This window comes from Marmota flaviventris, chromosome 8, assembly GCF_047511675.1.
Source record: "Marmota flaviventris isolate mMarFla1 chromosome 8, mMarFla1.hap1, whole genome shotgun sequence".
NCBI classification, from domain to species: Eukaryota; Metazoa; Chordata; class Mammalia; order Rodentia; family Sciuridae; genus Marmota; species Marmota flaviventris.
The window spans coordinates 57,651,367-57,674,194 of NC_092505.1; the positions used below are offsets into that span (position 1 = coordinate 57,651,367).

At 36.8% G+C, this 22,828-nt stretch overlaps 1 protein-coding gene and 1 pseudogene across 1 annotated transcript in view; one reads left to right on the forward strand and one right to left on the reverse strand.

The window, feature by feature from the left end:
* Positions 1 to 1,184: 1,184 nt before the first annotated feature.
* On the reverse strand, positions 1,185 to 8,545 carry LOC114093200 (proteasome subunit beta type-3 pseudogene; annotated as a pseudogene).
* Positions 8,546 to 8,617: 72 nt separating this feature from the next.
* Positions 8,618 to 22,828, forward strand: part of Polq (DNA polymerase theta) — a 107,355-nt gene continuing 93,144 nt past the window's right edge. The window contains exons 1-7 of the mRNA XM_027936100.2: positions 8,618 to 8,774; positions 9,576 to 9,755; positions 11,238 to 11,368; positions 13,323 to 13,479; positions 16,497 to 16,605; positions 19,210 to 19,429; positions 20,347 to 20,494. Coding sequence (XP_027791901.2) covers positions 8,618 to 8,774; positions 9,576 to 9,755; positions 11,238 to 11,368; positions 13,323 to 13,479; positions 16,497 to 16,605; positions 19,210 to 19,429; positions 20,347 to 20,494 — 1,102 coding nt within the window. The remainder of the gene's footprint in view (positions 8,775 to 9,575; positions 9,756 to 11,237; positions 11,369 to 13,322; positions 13,480 to 16,496; positions 16,606 to 19,209; positions 19,430 to 20,346; positions 20,495 to 22,828) is intronic.

Consider the following 22,828-nt stretch of genomic DNA (forward strand, 5'->3'; position numbering starts at 1 on the left):
TTTCTCTCTCCTGCACAATAGTGTATACGTTATATGCAAGTGTTAAAAGTTACTTTTTTTTTAAGCATACATACTTGAGTTGGTCGTTTGTTTGTTTCTTTATTTATTTATCATGGTACTGGGGGTTGAACCCAGGGGCATTTTATCACTGAGCTACATCTTCAGCCTTTTAACATTTTTTAATTTTTGTGACAGGGTCTTGTTAAATTGCCTAGGCTGGCCTCAAACTTGTAACCCTCTTGCTTCAGGCTCACAAGTCCCTAGGTAGGTGCTACCATACCCAGCTTTGGTTTTTAAAATTAAAAACTCAGTTTCTTTATAATTCTACCAAACCATAAAATGTTCTTTAGATTTTTGACAATGAATTTTTGTTAAAATTCAGTCGTTCAAGCAATTTTTGCAAATTATTTTAGATCAAAATTGCTTTTATGTTCCTAAAAGTAGTTATTATTATTGTCATAAATATTTATTTAGATTTACTCATATTTTTATCAAGTTCTGTGCCATCATCTCTTCTTTCACCCCCCTTTATCTTTTGGGCACTGTTTTATTATTAATGACATAGATTCTTAAGTAGTTCTTTTAGAGTTGGTCTTTTTTAAAAAAAAATAATTTTTAATTTGTCAATGGACACACAATATCTTTATTTATTTTTATGTGTTGCTGAGGATTGAACCCAGTGCCTCACACATGTGCTAGGCAAGCATTCTACCCCAGCCCCTAGAGTTGGTCTCTTTATTATAAATATTCTCAAACTTTCTTTGCCTAAAATTATGTTTATTACATTGTCATTCTTGCTAATGGGTTAGGTGAGTATAGAATTCACTTATGTTAGAAGTCTGCTAACAGTTGAACTTTTATTCCTTTGTAGGCAATCTTTCTTTACATTTCAGTTGTTTTCAAAATTTTTATGCTTTCCAGTCTTCCAAAAATGTCCAGGTAATGATTGTCTTTATTTATCTTCTCTGTGTTTCGTTTTAAGTCTTCATTCTAAATGCTCTTGAATTTCTTCAAGTATGGACATTTCCCCTCCCCTCCCCCTTCCCCTCCCCCCTCCCCTCCCCCTCCCCTCCCCCTCCCCTTCTCCCTCCTTTTTTAATGAAAGAAAGGCTATTTTATTAAAAAAAAAAAAAAAAAAAAGGAAAGAAAAAGCAAAAACAGATTCTGTGAACAGGGTGAGTCCTTCAGACCTTCAGTGTCCTGGTGGTGATCTTGTCCTTCTCAATGATGTGGACGATGACTCCCATGCCTGACACTGCCTCTGGGGTCCACAGGGTTCAGCATGGCTTGGGAGGTGGTTTCAGACAGGTGTTCTGGAGGTTGGGGCTGTAGCTCAGTTGTAAAGCGCTTGCCTAGCATGTGTGAGGCACTTGGTTTGATTCTCAGCACCACATATAAACAAATAAAATAAAGGTCCATTGGCAACTAAAAGTATTTTTCAAAAAAGCAAAAAAACCAGAACAAACAAACAAAAACAGGTGTTTTGGAGCCTTGTTGGGCTCCCAGAGGGACTCGCACATCCCGTACATTTGTTCAGCACAGGTGCCACTAACTACAAAGTCGTAGGTCACCATGGATCGTTTACCATCAGGCAGCCAATGAGGTCTAGAGAGCAAATGAAGGGCTTAAAGGTCTTCAGGTACAACCCAGCGAAAACAGGCAATGTGTAGTAGGGCCCAAACTGTTTCTCATAGAAGAGGGTGGCAATCATGCTCATGAGGGTATAAGGCTTAATCTGCTGACCTTTCTTCAACTCATACAGGTTCAGCCAGAACTTGAGGTGCTGGGCAACTGTCTAGATGTCTGTGGTGAGCTTCACCATGCCAATGTACAGCTGGTCACCCATAGAAGAGATCCACTGGAAGTCCGTGGTCACCATCTGCACCTGGATTCTGAAGTGCCTGTCTGCAGCATGGACACACAGTTCTTCCCATTCAGAGCGATGACAACCCCTCTGTTATAGGACATAATAGCCTTGATTGCTGTGTACTAGGACCCCTGAGCACAGCTGAAGTGCCAATTCAATTATGGACATTTCTAAGCCACGTTTTTCTTGAATGTTGTGATTTTTTTTCATTCTAATGACTTCTTCTGGGATTTACATTAAATTTATATCATTCTTATTCTATTCTTCATATTTCTCAACTGCTATCATCTCTGTAACTTTCTGAGTTTCAACTTGTTTAGCTATAGTGCAGAGAGTCTGGTATGTACATTTTATCATTTTGGCTGATGCTTTTATTTTTTAGTCTTTAATTATTTTCTCTCTGTAATTCTTTGCCTACCCGTCCTTGCCAAGGTGTTCCTCAAATTGACTAATTTTTTTTTTTTTAGTTTTTAAATTTGTTTTTAGGATTACATGACAGTATAGTGTATTTTGACATATACAGAATGGAGTATAACTTATTCTCATTAGGATCCTATTCTTAAGGGATGTGGAGTACATGATATGGAGTTTCACTGGCTATGTATTCATATATGAACATAGGAAAGTTATATCTGATTCATTATACTGTCTTTCTTATCCCCATCCTCTATCCCTTCTCTTCATTTCCCTTTGTCTAATCCACTGAACTTCTACCCCCCACCCTAACTCCTTTTTGCATGTTAGCATCTGCATATCAGAGAGAACATCTGGCCTTTGGTTTTCTGGGATTGGCTTATTTCACTTAGCATGATAGTCTCCAAATCCATCCATTTACTGGCAAGATTCATAGTCATTCTTTTTTTTTTTTTTTATGGCTGAGTAACATTCCATTGTGTATATGTACTACATTTTCTTTTCCATCTGTTTCTTTATCATCTATTGAAGGGCACCTAGGTTGGTTCCATAGCTTAGCTATTGTGAACTGAACTGCTATAAACATTGATGTGGCTGTGTCCCTGTAGTATGCTGATTTTAAGTCTTTGGGGTATATATGGAGGAGTGAATTAACTGGGACAAATGGTGGTTCCATTCCAAGTTTTCTGAGCAATATCCATACTGCTTTCCAGAGTGCCAGTTTGCAGTCTCATTAGCAATGTATGAGTGTACCTTTTCCCTACATCCTCGCCAATATTTATTGTAACTTGTATTCTTGATAATTGCCATTCTGTCTAGGGTGAGACAGATTCTCGGTGTAGTTTTAATTTGCATTTCTCTATTGCTAGAGATGTTGAACATTCAAACTGACTGAAATCTTACTCAATCATAGATTCATTCATTCTTATTGAATGTTGATGCACTTATTTATGAAGTAATAAATACTATTCTAGGGCTGAAGGGGGCAGTCAGTTATGACTATAATGGACTTGACTCTGACTTCAAGCTATAATGACTTCAGTTTTGACATCAGCTATGATAATGACAACAGACCAGGCCAAGGTCTGTTTGGACTAGAGAGGGGACTCTGACCCAGGCCCTTTCTGCTCCTGTCAGCTAGCCCAGAGGATACAAGTCTTACATTAAACTACAAGATCTAGAAACAAAGACCAGAATCATGCTCTGCATCCCACAAAAAAAGAAGAAGAAGAAGGAGGAGGAGATTCACCATGTGCCAAGAGTGAGAAATGAACTCAAAGAAAAGCAGAATGTGAAGCTATGGATAATATTAAAGAAAAGATGTAGGCATTAAAGACTCAATCCAGGAAAAGGGATGATGGTTGTCAGGCATTCCAGAGTAAACACAGTACAGAGAAATCTCACACCATATTTCAACATCTCTCTTAAAATCTCCATTTCCTCTCAGTTTCTCCCTCTTTTTTTTAGTGTCTCTTGTTTTCTGTGCCCATTAACTTCTGTTTCATCTGTCAACCTGTTATATTCCTCTTTACCTGTCTTCTCCATCCTCTTTCCTTCTCTTCTCTATTTGTCCTTTATCTCCCTTCCTCTCTCTGAAGCTCTTTCAAAACTCATATTTTAAATTTATCACTCTCATAGTGAGTGACCCACTATATTCTCAATGTCTCTCTTTTCTTTATTTTTGGTGCTAGGGTGGAACCTATGGCATCTCCCATGTGAGGCAAGCACTCTACCACCAAGCTCCATGCCAAACCCCTCAATCTCTCTCTCTCACTCATGCCAAACCCCTCAATCTTTCTCTCTGCACCCACCCTCCCCATCTTAGATAATGTCTCAGTCTCTCAAATCTCTGATTCTTAACATTTTTATCAAAATATACATCTATCTCTGTTGACTTAGGTTAGTCTTATCTCTTTTTAATGGCCTCTTTTACTCATTGTGCTTATACGATTTCTTTTCTGTCACACACTTGCTCCCTCTTTTTCTTGGAATTTCTGTTTCTTTTTGAATTTTTCTTTTGATATCTCAATTTTGTCAAATCCCTTAATCTTTCTCAGTTTTTCTCTAGAAGATTTTTTTTTCAAAATAGCTTCATTGAACTCTTATTAATCTCTTCCTTTTTATCTTTCACAAAAATACAAAAGTTATAAAAGCATGATCAGAAATATTGATGTATTAACACAGAACCTCAAAACCAAAGCTTATCAAGTACCATAAACTAAGCTAAAAGCAAACATCCTGATTCAAGCCAGCTTCTCTGTCCTGGATGACTACAGACCTAACAGCTTGTCACTGGGCTTCCTGCACTTTCTTGGCTGCTCCTGCTCTGGCTCATCCACAACCATCAATATACACTCCATTCCTCCAGAGTTTGCGATTGACATGTCAAGCATTAAAAGGTGAATAAAATGACTTTTCATATCACTCTTTCAAGATTGGTTCCTTGAATTCTCCCAAGAATATAGAAAGAGGGTGTCAGTACCTTATTATAACAAAATACCTCAGCCAGCCATGGTGGTGCATGTCTGTAATCCCATCTACTCAGGGGACTAAGGCTGGAGGATCGCAAGTTAGAGGTCACACTGGGAAACTTGGTGAGACCCTGTCTCAGAACAAAAATAAAAGGGCTGAGGATGTAGTTCAGTGGTAGAGCACCCCTGGGTTTTATCTCCAGTGACAAAATAAATACGGAAAGAAAGAAAGGAAGGAAGGAAGAAAGAAGAGAAAAGCAGGAAAAAACCCCTATAGACCCGATCATTTAAATATTTAAATAAATAGAAGTTTCTTTGGCTCATGGTCATAATATAGGAGATCTAACCTAAAACAACAACAACAAACAAACAACAACTAAAAAACCAAAGGCTAAATGGAATTCACTAAACAGAAAGGAATCATTAAAAGAAAATCTTGGACCATTAAGCAAGAAGACAGACCATAGAAAGACAAAATATGAGTAAATACAGTAGACTTCCCTACTCATCTTTTTCTAAAGGTTTTCTACATTGATAATTGGAACAAAAATCTAACACTCTTCATGTTATGGCTCTCCATGAATACAGAGAAAATTCTCAAAAAACAGTTACATATGGCCCAATTTGCCTTTTTTTTTTGTTTTGTTTTGTAATAGCATGAAAGTAACATGCATCAATAAAGGCCATATTTCAACTTTTGAATTTTGATCTTATCTGGGGCCTGCAATATTTGGTAAGATACTCTTTTGCAATGTGATGCTGGACAGCTTTAGTGAGCTTTGGCTTCCAGTCAGTGATGCAGTCACCAGGCAGAAGCAATTAATGTCCTATAGTGTGCTGTGTTGCTGAGCTATGATGGTGGGTAGATTAGGTGCATTAGATGTGTTTTTGACTTATTTTCAACTTAAAGTGGGTTTATCAGAACACCCCCTCCCAGTCATAAGTCAAGGTGCATCTGTAAACTATTTCTACTTCTTTGCGTCATTGTGGAGAATTGGGTCTTTCTTCAGGGTCCCCTGTAGATTTAAGCCATTGATGAAAACTTTTTCACTGAGGTCACCTGAATTCAAGTCAGCCTTATCCCTGGGCTATACCAGTGGTTCTCAATTCCAGAAGCATGTTAGAAAACCTGGGGAGTTTTTAAGACATACTAGCACCTGGGCTTTAACCCAGACTAATTAAGCCAGAATCGTTAGGAGTAGAATATTTTAAAAGCTCTTTAGGGGATCCTAATATTTAGCCACTGGACCTCTTTCAGTTGAGAAACACTGGACTTTAAACACAAAATCCTCTTAACGAGCATCTCCTTTATCCTGAGCACATAAGACTAACCAGCACCACTCTCACTGCATTTATTTTCTAGCTTTCTTTTTTTGCCCTTTGTGAATCAGTGCCACTCATATAAGCCATTTATTCAAAGTTGATAAATAATTGTTTTAGTCAATTCATAAATATAGTTTATGTGAATTTTTATTTTTCCATATAACCTCTGAAATTTCAATGGAAAAAATCACTCGATTATTCATGCAAACTTTCTAAGAGGTGAAAGTCCACACAGACAAAGGAAAAGGAAAGGATGAAAATTAAAGGTAACCCTCTACTTTTCCCATTTTCCCAGCTATATATATTGAAAACTATAGTAGAACACTTAAGTATCATTTTCTCTGAATAGGACTTACTATATGCCATCCCTGTTCTAAGCACTTTACATACAGTGACACATTCAGTCCTCACAAGAACCAAACAGGTTGTTATTATAATTACTCTCATCATATAGACCAGAAAGCAGGCATAAAGGGGCTAAGAAAGTTGTCCCAAATCACACAGTTAAGTCTTTAAACCCTAGACTGACTGGCTCCTGAGCTGCACTGCTAATCTCTATCACAACTATAATGTAAGTTAGGATTCCTTTGATATTTTTATCGAAGAATTTTTTTTCTTCTATAGCATTCATTTCAAACAGCACTCATTATCAAAGAAATTTTTATTTCTTCAATAGCACTTTATTTCTCCCTGAACACGTCACAATCTAAAATTATTAATTTATTTGTTCATTGTCTGTCTCCTTCTTTACTCTTTCATTCTGAGAGCTGAAAGCATTTCACACCAGTTCACTGCCACATACCCAGTGCCTAGCATACAGTGAAGTGGCACCCCCTTTCTCCACAGAAAAGGCTTAACTGGGCTTCTCCAGAAATCTTCACCATGGCTGATTTTAGGACTGTCAGCAAAAGAGTCTCTGCAAGAGTTCAATGTAGATAAACTTCCTATTTTTGTGTTGCCCTGTTTTACTTGGCCACTGGCCGGGAAGATACCAGCACTACAGGTGCTGGACACCCCCTTATTAGTTTTTCACAAACAGGTATCCAGTATAGTAGTTTGTAGAAATGAGCAAACAAGGCCTCTTGCCTTGAGCTGGGGCTTCACAGAGATGTCTACATTTCTAAGTTAAGAGAAGTAACCAATTGGGCTCCATGGTAACAAATGGCAGGGGGAGGAAAGAAAGGGGAGAAGAAGCTCTTCCCCTTCTCAGGTGTTGTCCTTGAGTGGTTAACTTGCCCAGAAGAGTGAAAGAAAAAAACTGTTTTTATGTGAACTTCTGCAGACTGTGAACTTCTGAGCCCCTCCCCTTACATGCTGGGTATAAAATTCTAAAACTACCTGAACTCAGGGTTCAGGGGATTGACTGATCACAGCAAAAGCTGTGCCCTCTGAACCTGGCTGCAGCCAAATAAAACCGTTTCCTGCTATGTTCAGTGCCTTGCCTTGGCTGTCCCTACTTCAATAGTAGATGATGCTCATTAATAAATAGTTGGGTGAAATGAAGGCAGGACTAAAGCGGTTCTTTCATGGAGTAATGTTTCCACCTTGCGGAACTTTTGTATATTGCAATTTTTTAAAAAACAAGGTAGGTTTTCCTATGATAACTGAAGGTCTGGTGTGCTATTTCTCAAACATATTAGAGTCTTTTTTCTTCTTCTTAATTGGACTAGCCCTTTTGAGGTTTTTTAGTACTCTGGAAGAGCCCAGGCTTTTTAGAGCAGGACTGTGATCTACTAGGTTTGCTTGGTGAAGTGAACTATGCAACTAGGTAATTAGCAGGCATCACTTCACGTTCAGAACCTATTTGCTTCCACCTTGTTATAGAACAGAGCACAGATTCCTTAATAGGCTCTTGGCTCAGAAAGGTCCCTCAAGTACATTTACCGCCCCATCCTTGCAGCGTTCACACGGCTATCAAAGGGGTCTGTAGTCCAGCAATCCCCAATTCCGGATCCCATATTCCTCACTGTATGATGGCTAAAATAGAAATTGTGTACAGACTTAGTCCCTGTCCTCCTCACATGCATAGGAAGAAAGCGCAAATTATGTTCTATTAGAAATCCTAGGTTTTCTTGAATAATGCTTTGTGTAATGTTCAAAAGAGGACCAATATGTTAAGAGCTACTTCCCTAACCTGTTTCGGGCAACTCATTTTATGAAGTTAGCATAGCCCTTTTTATTCAAACTAAAAATGGAAAAGAGAACGATATTTTTAGGCCAGTCTGACTACATTATACATGTAGATTCTGGTGTTATCCTCCTTTACTTTTACTTCCACCCTGATTCTGTCACATTGATTACGAAGGAGGCTGGAAGCCGGAAGTCTCTGATTACAACGCAAGCCGCTCCTTCCCCCTTGACTCTATGGTTTTCGGATTACTCTCTCCACCGAAAACTCTATGGTTCCGGGATGGGTTGGGAGGTCTGAGTTTGAAGACGGTGGCGGGAAGATGATAGTTATATCTGTCATCAGGCCGGAGTTCTCCCCTACGGTAGGGCGCTGGGAGGATGCCTTGTCCTGAGCAACCGAGGAGACTCTGCAATGAATCTCCTTCATCGGAGTGGAAAACGGCGGCGATCAGATTCAGATTCATTCTCGGGAAGCGGCGGCGACAGCGGTTTCAGCCCCCAGCTCCTGTCTGGGCCGGTGCTGAGTCCACCCCCGGGCTTGGGACGCAGCCTGAAGGCCGCAGGTGCAGGTACTCTTGTGCACCCTGGGGGCCACGGGACACGTGGCTAGTTTCGCCAGATCACTTGCCGGACGATGTCCTCGCTGCGTGGAGCTTGCTTGTTGGCACAATCACTGGAATTCCGCACTCCTCCGTTTGTGACTCGGGCCTGGTGCTGTGGTCACTTTCTGTTCAGACATAAGCATGCTTTCACTGACCGCGCGGTACTCAAGTTCAAGTGACTTCAGGGTTTTTAGATCTTTGCAGAAACAGCCTCCTGGTTGGCCGTTTAAACCCCTTCACCTGAGGGAGGGTTTGCTCCTAGAGTGCTAATTTCTCCTTGCAGATCCTTATACCATCTTGTCGGTCGTGGGTATGGCGCTGGCAGTTTGGAGCCCAGGGGAAGGCTGGAAGGGATTTGTAGAGTTTTCTCAGATTGGGTTGGGTGCCAGTTGAACATTAACCCAATTCTTCATTGTTTTTGGGCAGTGGTTATAACACTAAAACTTAATAGAAACTTCTTCAACTTAGCTTTGTAATGATTACATATCTCCGGTGAGGAGCACCACTATTCCAAACGCCTTATCCATTGTGCCTAACACAATTTTTTTGTTCAGAGCTTTTAAGAAAAAAAAATATTATAGCCAGTAAATACAAATAACAGTTTTCTCTTACCTTTCTGAACATGGTCAATTTCTCATAAACTTCTTGAATTCAGGATGTGTTTTCATTCCAACACATAAGAATTCCAACACACAGTGGAGGACTAATTGCTAAGGTTATATGTTAGAACTAAATTAAAATATTAATTGTTTATTTTTTTCCTGAAAGGGGTATGCAAGCAAACAGATCTGGATGACCAAGTAGACAAGCTGCTATTGGCAAATTGGGGACTTCCTAAAGCAGTTCTGGAGAAATATCACAGTTTTGGTGTAAAAAAAATGTTTGAATGGCAGGCAGAGTGCCTTTTGCTTGGACAAGTCTTGGAAGGAAAGAATTTAGTTTATTCAGGTATTCAGATTTATGCACATTAATTTCTCTACTATTTTTAAGATGGGAGATGTAAATCTGCTTCCCTCCTTTGATCTCAGTTGCTTTTCAGAGTGTGAGCATTATACATTATATGTTTGTGTATTGACTTTTTTGTATAGAGTTATATGTACAAAAGTACATGTAATATGTTTTGTAGAAGATATACATGGGTTTTCAAGGGCAACTTTGACTTTTGCAATTTTTAACCTGTGCTTATTACCACTCTGATTTTAGAAATTAATCATTTGGTAAGACACAATTCCTTGTGTCAGTTTTCTCTGAAATTGTGAATCTCCCAGACTTTTCATTATGGCTACAAAACAGAATAATATCATTAATTTATTAGAAGATATAAGTTCAGGCTGAGGAGTTGGACTGGGGTGGCTTTAAAAACTGTTATCACTCACTGGCTGTATAATCTTGCAAACTGCTTAGAGGTGGGGTGAGGGAAGATACTTGGTAGTATTTAGGAAGCGTTAAGTTATTTCACATGTGTAAGAGTATAAAATAGTTTTTGGCACATAGGAAGTACTTCTAAATGCTGACTAGTGGAAGAATAACCTAGCCACTTCAGTTGCTTTAACCAAAACTTGGGTATCATTCATTAATGTGTAAAGCCCTGCGTCTTTTACCTTAAATATCTCTTGATTCTGACTACTTTTGACTACTTCTTTCTGTTCTTAACTCCATTGCCTGGTTCAGCTCCTTGTCTTTTTTTTAGATAATGGAATAATCTTCTAATGAGCTTGACCTTTTCCTCTGTTCTTGCCCCACTCTTTCAACCCAAAGAGAGCTTTATAAAATACAAATATGATCTTGTCACTCCCTTACTCATCTGTCATTCTGCATTACTTTTAGGATAGTCTAACCTCTTTAAACTCTGGAATTATAAAACTCTCTGTCATGTCTCTGTTATGTCTCTTTATTTTTTTGCTCCCCTGGATCACTTCATATTCCAGGCTTACTAAATCGCTCCTTGTCTCTTGAACATGCCAGGCTTTCTTCCAGGCCTTTGCACATGCTGTTTCTCATGCTTGCCATTCCTTTCCTCTTTCCTTCTCATAAGTTCTGTTTCCTTTCCTTAAGCTTCCTTGCAGCTCCTCTCCCTCAACTTCTGGCTCCTATCAGAGGTTACAAGTATTCATCTTCTTCCTCAAGCAGGTCTTTTAGCCATTCAGTATTTAAAGAGAAGAATCTTTAGGTATAACTAGGTACTTGCTAATGTTCATCATTCATTGCTGATATGAAGCTTTTTTACTCTCTGGTTTTAGTGTGAGACTATTTAGAAAGTTGGCTTAAAGTTAGGGATTTTCAGGGTATAAGGATTTCAAGTGCTAGTTGAGACTTTCCTGATACGGTCATCTTAGGCTCTGTAGTATTAGATATGGCTTAAAACATTCAAGTGATGTACCAGATGTTACTTGTTTTTTGTTATAACTTTGTGGAATAATCATGTTTTAGCTCCTACAAGTGCGGGGAAGACTCTTGTTGCAGAATTGCTTATTTTGAAGCGGGTTTTGGAAATGCGAAAGAAAGCTTTGTTTATTCTTCCCTTTGTTTCTGTGGCTAAAGAGAAGAAGTACTATCTCCAGGTAATGTTCTTGTACTAAGTTTGAAATAGTGAAGGCCCATTATTGGCAACCTTGGCTTATTGATTTGAAATTGAATTATATAAGCAAATGAAAAATCTCTTGTTGCACTCATCTAGATTTAAATGTTGACCATTAAAGCATTGAAAGTTAATGGAGGGAAACCTTAAAAAAAGTATTATTGCATAAGAAAGAAAGAGCCATTATGTAAAAATTTGTAAACTTTTCTTAGGAAGGAAACAGAATACTTCAATTGGCCTATAACCATGCAAATTAAGAATCAGGGTTAAAACTAAATGGTAGGACTAGACTGAAGTGTAGAAAGGAGTGTGTTTAAGGAAGCATATCTTATCCTGTTTGAGGGTCACTAGGAACATTTAGGGGCTGAATAACAAGATCATTGGAGCTCAGGTGAAGCTTCAGGTCTGTGACCTGTTCCTCTGTTCTTAAAACATGAATAGTAGTTTATATTTGATATGATACTAACAGTTTTTAAGGCATTTTCACAAATACAGTGTTTCATAAAATAGATTAAACTTACTGTTGTGGTTTGCATTGAAAAAAAAAAAGTATTATTGGAATGAAAAGATCTTTGTACTGTTAGGCCAAAAAATCTGAGTTTTAGTCCCAGTTTTACTACTGTGTCTTCAGTCCAGACACACACTCTGCTGGGTCTCAGTGTTTTTGTTTTTAAAATGAGGATGTTAACCCTTTGCACTATTGGTTAACTCAATAAATGCTCAGAGGAAATTTACTGAACGAACAGCTTTAAAGTTCTATGGTTCTATAAATCTTTTTAACAGTTATTTCAGAGGCCAAATAGCCAACAAAGCTGGTCCTACATGGTAACAACCTCTCAACTTAGACCCAAAATAACTAAATGATGAAGGATCCTTTTTATTGAGAAGGTATGTTAGTTAAAAGTTAAACTTGGGGCTGGGGATGTGGCGCAATGCGCGGGGTGCTGGGTTGGATCCTCAGCACCACATAAAAATAAAAATAAAGATGTTGTGTCCACGAAAACTAAAAAAATAAGTATTAAAAAATTCTCTCTCTTTTTCTCAAAAAAAAAGTTAAACTAAAAAAAAATTAATATTAAAGTCCCACAGAATTAAACTTTTAAAGACTTTTCTTCCATTGTTGGTCTTTAGTAGAATAATAAGACTATATTTAGTAGAATAAAAAGACTTTACCAGGAATAGAAAGAAGCATTTGAGGCTGGATCTGCCTCCTCTACAATTTGTGTAAATACGTATCCATTATTATATTTTGATGCTATGATATCTTGATTAGGCCTAGACCCAGAGACTACCATTCAACAGGGAAATAATAGGGAGCCACAGAAACTGTATTTGAGTTTGGGACCCTGGGATAATTTTCTACCTTATTTTTAAAATTTATTTTTAACTACTAAAAGGCCATTTAAGATGTGGCTACTAGAATAAAATGGTTATAGTAGTAGCAAAATCAGCAAGAATTTCAGCTACTCATTGAGAACCTAGTGAACTTGAAAACATCATGGTCAGATGTTTTCTCTCATGTGCAGAAGCTAGAGAGAAATAACGAATTCCTTAAAATGTTAAATTAGTGTTAAAATTAGCTAGTTTATTAAATTAAAAATGTTAGTGTTTAAGGTAAATTTTCTCCAATTTTTATAAATACCTCTTAGAACTTTGTAGGTTATTAAATACTATCATAAAATGATGTACTTAATTTTATTTGACTCTGTCTTAATAGGAATTCCTGCACTAAGCTTTGTCATTTCTAAACTTAATATTTCTAGTATATGATTGTAAAACAAAACAAAATAAAAACAGGAAGTCCTGGCCAGGAGCAACTGAGAGTAATCTGATAAATATCTTTAAATACTTATGTCTATTTTCTGGAATGGAATCTGTTTGTAACTGATATATTTTGACCTTTTACCACCCTTATTGTTTCTTTTTACTCAATTCAGAGCCTGTTTCAGGAAGTAGGAATAAAAGTAGATGGGTACATGGGCAGTACCTCTCCAACAGGGCATTTCTCTTCCTTGGATATTGCTGTCTGCACAATTGAGAGAGCCAATGGTCTTATCAATCGCCTCATAGAGGAGAATAAGATGGATCTACTGGGTAAGAAAATATAAAAATGTTTTTTTGGGCAGTACTGGGAATTGAACTCAGGAGTGCTCTACCACTGAGCTATATCCCCACCCTTTTACTTTTTGAGACAAGGTCTCATTAAGTTGCCCAGGCTGGCCTTGAACTTGTAAACCTCCCACCTCAGCCTCTTGAGTTGCTGGAATTACAGGTATGTACTACCATTCCAGGCAAAAAAATTAGAAAATTAAACATACTTTCTGTTGCTATTTTTGATGAAATAAAGGGGAGCTACTGTGATTTCTATATGTCCCATGTTGTTATTCCATTATCTGTCATCTACTTCTGGAGGCAAGAATTGGCATCTGTAATATTAGGAAATCTGCATTAAAAAGTACAAGTTTTGTGTCCTGCTATTATTGATCTCACTACCTTGCATTTTTGTACTTTCAAAAACAGAGAGGGTATCTTTGAGCCTCAGTCTTTTCTCATTTCTTCTTCTTTGTCTAAACTTTACCAGGAATGGAAAGAAGCATTTGAGGCTGGATCTGCCCTCTCCACAATTCGTGTATTATGTATCCATTATTATATTTTGATGCTATAATGTCTTGATTAGGTCTAGACTCAGAGACTACCATTCAAAAGGGAAATAATAGGGAGCCACAGAAACTGTATTTGAATTTGGGACCCTGGGATAATTTTCTACCTTATTTTTTAGATTTATTTTTAACTACTAAAAGGCCATTTAAGATGTGGCCACTAGAATAAAATGGTTTTAGTGGTAGCAAAATCAGCAAGCATTTCAGCTACTCATTGAGAACCTGGTGAACTTGAAAACATCATGGTCAGATGTTTTCTCTTATGTGCAGAAGCTATAGAGAAATAGTGAATTAAAAAAGGGGATCTCATGAAAATAAAAGGGAGGACAGTAAAGGAAGGGTTTCAAGGGGGAGGAGGAAGGATGGGAAAGGGAAGGAACTGTGAAATGACATTGACCAAATTATGCTGTATATGCATGAATATATCACAATGAATTCTACTTTTATGTGCAACTATATTGTACCAATTAACAAAAAATAGAAGGAAGAACAGTAGGAAAGAGGATTGTAGTGGGGGAGTGAAGAGTAAGGGGAGGTACTGGGGATTGAAATGGAGCAAATCATGTTATATGCATTTTTGAGTATGTCAGAATGAACCCTCTATTATATATAATAATAATGCACTCATAAAAGTATTTATGTATAACAATAGTGCAATCCTTCACAATTTAATAAATAAAATATACAAAAATACCATGGTAATGTTGAGGCAGGATCAAAGAATATGAGACACGGACTCTATTCTATAAAGCCTTTGAGAAAGAAATCACAATCAATTTGTCTTTTTTTTTAAAAAAAAAATTTATTTATTTTGAAACAGCAAAACAAATTCCACTTTCACCACAATAATTAAATGTTTTACTAGAAAGCAAACACTATAAAAAAATAGATGGCATACACATTGAATACAAAGAAACAGAGTTTGACTTCTGCAAAACTTTTGTGTGGCCTTTTCCTATTTCTACTTGCTCTGCCCTGTTGAATTTTCTTTTTTTTAAATTGGTTTTATTTTTTAAATTCATGACAACGGAATGCATCACAATTCTTATTACACATATAGAACTATTTTTCATACCTTTGTTTGTACATAAGTATGTTCACACCAATTCATGTCTTCATACATGTACTTTGGATAATGATGTCCATCACATTCCACCATCCTTGCTAATCCCCTGCCCCCTCCCTTTCCCTCCCACTCCTCTGCCCTATCTAGAATTTATCCATTCCTCCCATGCTCCCCCTCCCTACCCCACTATGAGTCAGCCTCCTTATATCAGAGAAAACATTCAGCATTTGTTTTTTTGGGATTGGCTAACTTCACTTAGCATTTATCTTCTCAAATGCCATCCATTTACTTGCAAATGCTATGACTTTATTCTCTTTTATTGCTGAGTAAAATTCTATTGTGTATATATGCCACATTTTTTTTTTTTTTAATCTGTTCATCCATTGAAGGGCATCTAGGTGTGCTCCACAATTTAGCTATTGTGAATTGTGCTGCTATAAACATTGATGTGGCTGTGTGCCTGTAGTATGCTATTTTTAAGTCCTTTGGGTATAGTCCGAGGAGAGTCACAATTTGTATTAACTGTTTTATTACTTGTGACTCCACTGGATGTCAAATATCTTAAGGATTGTAATAATCTTATTAAATGTTATTTCCAATGTGTCTAGTGCAATGCTTGGCATACTAGGTAAAATAAGCATTTTGGGATGATGAATAAATTCTGGAATAATTCAACAAATAGCAGGACTTTGGAGTACCTTACTGCTAAGGAAAAAGAGTATCCCATGTCATTAGGAAGTTGTCTGAATGGTCCTAATTTTGGTGGGATCCATTGCGGGAGATACCAGTGCATGTGAAACACTGAAGTCACAAAAATGTTTACCAAAGAAGGCATGGGTTGACACTAAATTTTCAGTATTATTTCAAGTATATAGATTGGTTCAATTCTCTAAGTAGGGAGAAGGACATTATGATCATATTTATCTTTTGCAGTAGTCTATCATATTTTAAAAAGTTCCTTAAAATCATCTGTTTCTTTTTGACCTGATTCTGTTTTTTTTGGCATAACTTTCTAATGTGAATATGGTTGTTTCCTCCTAAAAAAAGTTGACACACTATATAACTGAAATCTTTGATAAATCATTGCACATATATTCCTGTAAGGTTACCAATTTGGAAGTGAGTAACAAGAGGCAGTTTTCCTTGGGTTTGGACAGACCTAAGTCAGCTAATCATTGGTTTTTAGCTTTAGAATACATCCAGAAAAGAATTGCCCATTTTGTGGAATCTTTTTTTGTTGTTGTTTGTTTTATGGTTTGAAATCTGCATCACTTATAATAAATAATGGTAAATGCTTACTGTAGGGTATAAGATGTTGAATCTCTTAAAAGTCTTCTTGGAATTGTGAAATTTTGTAAAACTTGGTATCTGGAAAATCTTTTTAGGAATGGTGGTTGTGGATGAGTTACATATGTTGGGAGACTCTCACCGAGGATATCTGCTGGAACTTTTGCTGACCAAGATTTGCTATATTACTCAGAAATCAGCATCTAGGTGAGTAGCTGAAATAACTGAATTCTTGAGATTTCAAACAATGTTGGAAAAATGTCTGCAAAAGTAGGCGTTAAACTAAAAGAGGACGGTACTTTCCTTATTTAGAGCAACTGTACAGTAGTTTTTGTTCTAAAATGAGTTCTTTAGATAAACTGATTTTAGATTACTTTGTAAACATTCTAAGACTTGATTGCTCACTGCTTTATTTCAGTGTACATAGTTTTGCAATAGGTTTTGGAAATCTAGTTTTTCTGTTTGTCAGTTTTATTTACATATAATTTAAGCAGGTAACGCTTATTTTGTCAAATAGTGGTTCTTCAACTCCTACTTCTCAGTGGCAAGAACTTTCAACTCTTCTAGGCTTTTGTTTTTGTATTTACAGTAGTATCCCTAAATGCTGCTCCTTGAGTTCTTTTATATTGACTTCTTACTATGGAACATGAAGATTGGGTTCTCTTATATTCTCTATGCAACAATACCCAATCTTCTCCCCCATCTGTACAGTCTCTCTTTCTCCTTTGATCCTGTTTCTACTCTCTAGATATAATTATATTGTAATTTTGCTTAGATCGTTATTCAGTGTCATAGTAATGTGACTGTCTGAATGCCATTATCCACTGAGCTATTATAAACTGTGATTACTTTTACTTTTCTAAAAAACCTTTTTTTTCTCTGAAATTAACAAATGTATTTTTTAATGGCTTGGTTTCCTTATGCATTTATTGCTAATATATGCATAGCCTCTTGCTCAATTGTATAAATCTCCATTATATTCCAGCACATTTGATATTCTACCAAAGTTGTCATCTTGAAGATGTTTCTCCTAAAGCCTTTGAGTTGTTCCAATCTGAAAGGTGGTTAGTCTGTACTTGTGTTGTGCTGCAGTCATCTGGGATCTCCCTTCACCATTATCACTCATTTCTATTGCTTTTTGCTTCAGATAGAGCCCCCTTTCTGGATCACATGTCTTTCTCTTCATTTATTTCCTTACTTTGGTGGGGATGTCTTCTCGGAAGTACCACTTTATTTCTGTGAACACACTATTATGGTTATCAGTTGTTTGAGAACTTGTGTGTTTGAAAATGTGTTGCAATTATTTTCATAGATTGTCCAGACATAAAAATCAAGATTGGGAATGTTTTTCCTTCAGAATTGTCATGGCTTTACTTTCCCATTTTATTGAGAAATCCAATGCCATGCTGATCATTCATTCTTTGTATAAATTTTTAAAATTCTGTCTGGGAGTTTTTAGGAGCTCCTTTCTTTCCCTGTGTTTTGAAATTTTGTACCAATATGTCTTGCTGGACACTTAATAGGCTCTTTCCATTTTGTGGAGCTTTAAGCACATTTTTCTTTCTCAGTATGTGATAGAACAAGCAGATAACCATCTGTATCCCAAATCTTTATGGATATGATGATATTACTATGAAATCAGCAATTTTGACCTAATGGATACATGTATAATAATTAGCAAAAAATGTCAGAGTACATGTTCTTTTCAGTTCCACATGAAACATTTATGAAGAGATTTATCATATGCTGGGTCATAAAGAAAGTCTTAACATATTTCAAAGGTTTGAAATGACTTAAAATATATTCTCTGACAACAGAAGAATGGAGTTAGGAATAAGGATAAGTAAAGCACAAGCTGAAAATGCCTACATGTTTGGAAATTAAGCAATACGTTTTAGGCTCATTTTGGGTCAAAAAATTAATCACAATAGAAATTAGAAACTAGTTTTGAACTAGAAAAATATCTCAACAAAATTGTGAAATGCAGCGAAAGTTATTTTTAAGGGGAAATTGATAGTATGAAATGTTTATCTTATTATAGAAGGCAGACGGGAAATGTTATTTAATTATCCATTTCAAGAAACTTTGAAAAAGAATAATAAAATAATGCCACAGAAGTAAAAGGAAATAAATGATAAAATTAAATGCAAAAATAAATGAAAAAGGAAAGTCACTATCCAGAAAATTTAAAAGTTCTACAAATGAATAAGAAATACATAAATAACCCAATATATCAATGAAGAACTTGAATAGACATTTGAAAGAGAGTTTCCCAATGGTCTGTATACATGAAATGGTGCTAGTCTCATTAGTAATCAGAAAAATAGAAATTACTTTTTAATGTTTACGACTTGCTCTCCAGAATGGCTAACATTAAAAAGATTGATAATACTAAGTAATGACAAGACCGTGGAACAATAGAATACACATATTTTGTGGGAGTGTTACTTTGGTTCAGACTCTCTGGGAAACAGTTTGGCATTATCTCTTAAAATTGAAGATCTGTGACCCAGTAATCAATGATATAGTAATTTTATTCCTAGATCCTGTTCCCTAAAAAATTATATGCATGTGTGTGCCAAAGGACATGCCCAAGCACATAGCACCACTACTTGTTAATATACTGTGTTTTTTTCTAATATTTATTTTTTAGTTATAGGTGGACACAATATCTTTATTTTTTTTTTTTTTATGTGGTGCTGAGGATCAAAGCTGGTGCCTCACACATGGTCGGCGAGTGCTCTACCTCTGAGCCACAACCCCAGTCCCAATATACCGTGTTTTAATGTGTGTTTCATTTATTTTTCACAGCCAGGCAGATTTAGCCAGTCCTCTGTCTAATGCTGTACAGATTGTTGGAATGAGTGCTACTCTTCCTAATTTGGAGCTTGTGGCTTCCTGGTTGAATGCTGAACTCTATCATACTGACTTTCGCCCTGTACCACTTTTGGAGTCAGTAAAAATTGGAAATTCCATATATGACTCTTCAATGAAGCTTGTGAGGGAATTTCAACCCATGCTACAAGTGAAGGTAAGTCATTATTTTTATATCATAGCTCTTGGTATCATTGTGTTTAATGTCATTTTCTAGCAAGTTAACAATTTTTGAAATATAATGAGAGGTTGCAAAATAGTTGAATGCATGTTCCACATCCACTAGAATTAAAACTAAGCCAGTCAGTTTCACTTTAAAGAACTGATGGTGATGGTGAAGGAGGAAATGTAGTTGTGCCTTGACCATCGTTTCCTGATATATGATATACCCATTTTTAAGAATATACTTAGTTTTGTGGATTTTTCTGTTTAACTAGGAAAAGATTTTCTTATGATTTAGTTTAAACTAAACACTAATGTGGAAAATTAATCTTACATTAAATGGTAGGTATAATTATAGTATATAGAATGAAAAGCACATCATTTGGGAGTTAGACCTACCTCTGACATTTAATAGTGATACTTGATAAGGCTGAGATAGTAGTTGAATCACAAAATTTCTCAGAACCTAGTATCTTCATTTATATGTGGCCCAGGTTGGCCTCAAACTCTTAATTTTCTTGCCTCAGCTTCCTGAGTAGCTACATTTATGGACATGTGCCACTATGCCTGGCTTGTTTTCTATTTTGTTATGGACTTTGTAGCTGATTTTTTATTATGCCTTTGAATAATAAAATTTTTCCTGTGAAGAAAAGTGAATGATTTTAAACTGGTGTGAGGAAATTTTTTTGTGGTACTGAGGATTGGACCCAGGAATGCTGAGCTACATTCTTGGCCCCTTTTTATTTTTTATTGTGAGATAAGGTTTTGCTAAATTGCCGACGCTGGCTTCCAACTTGTAATCCTCCTGTCTCAGCCTCCTCAGTTGCTGAGATTACAGGTGTGTACCAACATACCTGGTGTGAAAATGTTTTAAAAATACCACTGAAGTCATTATTTCTCTTTCTTTTTTAGGGTGATGAAGACCATGTTGTTAGTTTGTGTTATGAGACCGTTCGTGATAACCATTCAGTATTACTTTTTTGTCCATCAAAAAAATGGTGTGAGAAACTGGCAGATATCATTGCCCGAGAGTTTTATAATCTACACCATCAAGCTGAGGGTGAGTTACCAATGGTAATGAAAGCCTACATACTTAGTACATTTGCTTGAAAGAAATGTTAGTGATTATACTAAGAAAGTATGACTCTCTTCCACATTGCTAGTGCCTGCTTACTAGGCACTCTTTACAAAACTATGTTTTTATGAGTCTGCTCTTCTGACATCATTATAGGAATTGTGAACACATACTCAGGCTTCTTTAGATCTTCACATCTTCAGATTTCTAGAGTACTGGGTTTTATAGGTGTATACTAAAGTTCTTCATTTGGCATCCATGGGCTTTGATCTTTGGTGCCCCTGAATTGTATGGAAAACTATGCATACAACCTTATTTTTTCTGGGAAAAGTAGTTGTATCTTTCTTTGTATTTCCAAAGGTGTGACTCTAAAAAGAATCATGTGTATAAGTATGTATGTGTGTATATGTGTGTGTGTGTGTGTGTGGGTGTGTGTATAAAACATATATATACATCTATGTACACTTATATTTTAAAATCAGTTTTATTGAATATAGCTTATCCATTTTAAGTGTATAATCTGATGAATTTTAACAAATGTATGCATCTGTTTAACCACCACTATAGTCAATGCATAAAACATTTCTATCATTTAAAATGTTCTCTTCTGCTCCTCCTCTTTTTTTTTTTTTGGTACTGGGTATTGAACTCAGGAGCACTTGACCACTGAGACACATCCCCAGCCCTATTTTGTATTTTATTTAGAGACAGGGTCTCACTGAGCTGCTAAGCACCACATGATTGCTGAGGCTGACTTTGAACTCATGATCCTCCTGTCTCAGCCTCCTGAACTGCTGAGATTTCAGGTGTGTGCCACTCACTACGCCTGGCTTCTTCTGCTCTTTTGTTATCAGTCTCTTCCCTCTGTCCCCAGCCCCAGGCAAACATTGATGTGCTTTTTGCCATTTTAGATTACTTGTGCCTTTTCTAAGAATTTCATGTAAATGAAGTCATACAGCATGCATATATCTTTTTTATATGACCTCTTTCATTCAATGTAATGTTTTTGAGGTCCATTCAGGTTGTTGATTTATCAATTTGTTCTTTTTTAATTGTTGAATGATGATCTAGAGCATTGCTATAAACATTAGTTACTGATTCTAGGATGAAAACTGCTGCCTCAACATTTTGACTATCCTGTGGTCCTTTGGGCTCCACGATAAATATAGGGAAGACAGAGACTAGTACTAGTTACAGAATATTAGTATATTTTATTACTTCACTAAACCAGTGGCATCATGAAGGCAGGTAATAGATATCTTAAGCCTAGCTCCAACAAGTAAACTTTGTCTAAAGGTAATATTGGCTAGACTCTGATCCAACATTGTGTTCTCTCTTCCTGTTGCCTCTTAATTGATGCTTTCTCTACCATGCTAACTCACTTTCCTTACATTGTGCCATTAAAAGTTATATTCCTTAATGACCAGAATCATAGTTATTTCCTTTTCTTGAGGTTTTATTCCTTTGATCTGTAGCAGTGGTTCCCAGATGCTAGAGCTTGGACTAGAGTCTGGTCTGTAATGAAATTTCCACCAGAAGAATAATACAGCATGTTTTTAATAAAGCTGAAGTTTAAAGTTTGAAATTATCCCTATGAAATATATAAAAGATATTAAAGTATAAATTTTTATATCTAAAAGTTTGAAAAATTCTTTAAGAAACCATAGTTCCTGAGGGATTCAAGATGGTGGGCTAGAGGGAGCCTGCCTTCTTAGTTGCTGTATGGCTCGGGATTCAAGCAGCAGGAATACTGCTTCTCTGTTAGGTGGGTGAAAGAGGGATTTCACTAAAACTCCATATTGGACAGTCAGAGTATCTTAGAGAGTCAGAAATTTGGGGTAAATTAAACAAAGAAGAAAGACTACATTGGAGCCAAGCTGGTTGTGTCAGCAGTGGTATGGGTAGTTTAACACAGAGGAAGGAGGAATACAGAGAGAAACACAACAGACAGATTTAGTACAGAAAAACTTGAGATCAGAAAAGGAACCTTCCCTTAGCTGATCCAGAAGCTGCACTGTGCACTGGTGCTTGAAGAGTGCCCAGTGTCTCTCCATTCATTCATGACTTTGGCTGCTGAGAGCTGAGGTGGAGCCACCTTGAGGTAGACACATTGCACGTGCTGTGGGAGCTGGAAGATCAGAGCAAACAGGGCTACACTGTCCTGGCAAATGCATTCCATGTAGACTGGGGTGTACCTAGCAAAATGGGAGTGAAGCAGGCACAGAAAATATTTTACCCAGGGGGATTCAAATGGGAAAAGTGAATGGGAGCTCACCTTTGAGTCTGGTGGTTCCTGTGATCTGCTGAAGTAGGTCTGGA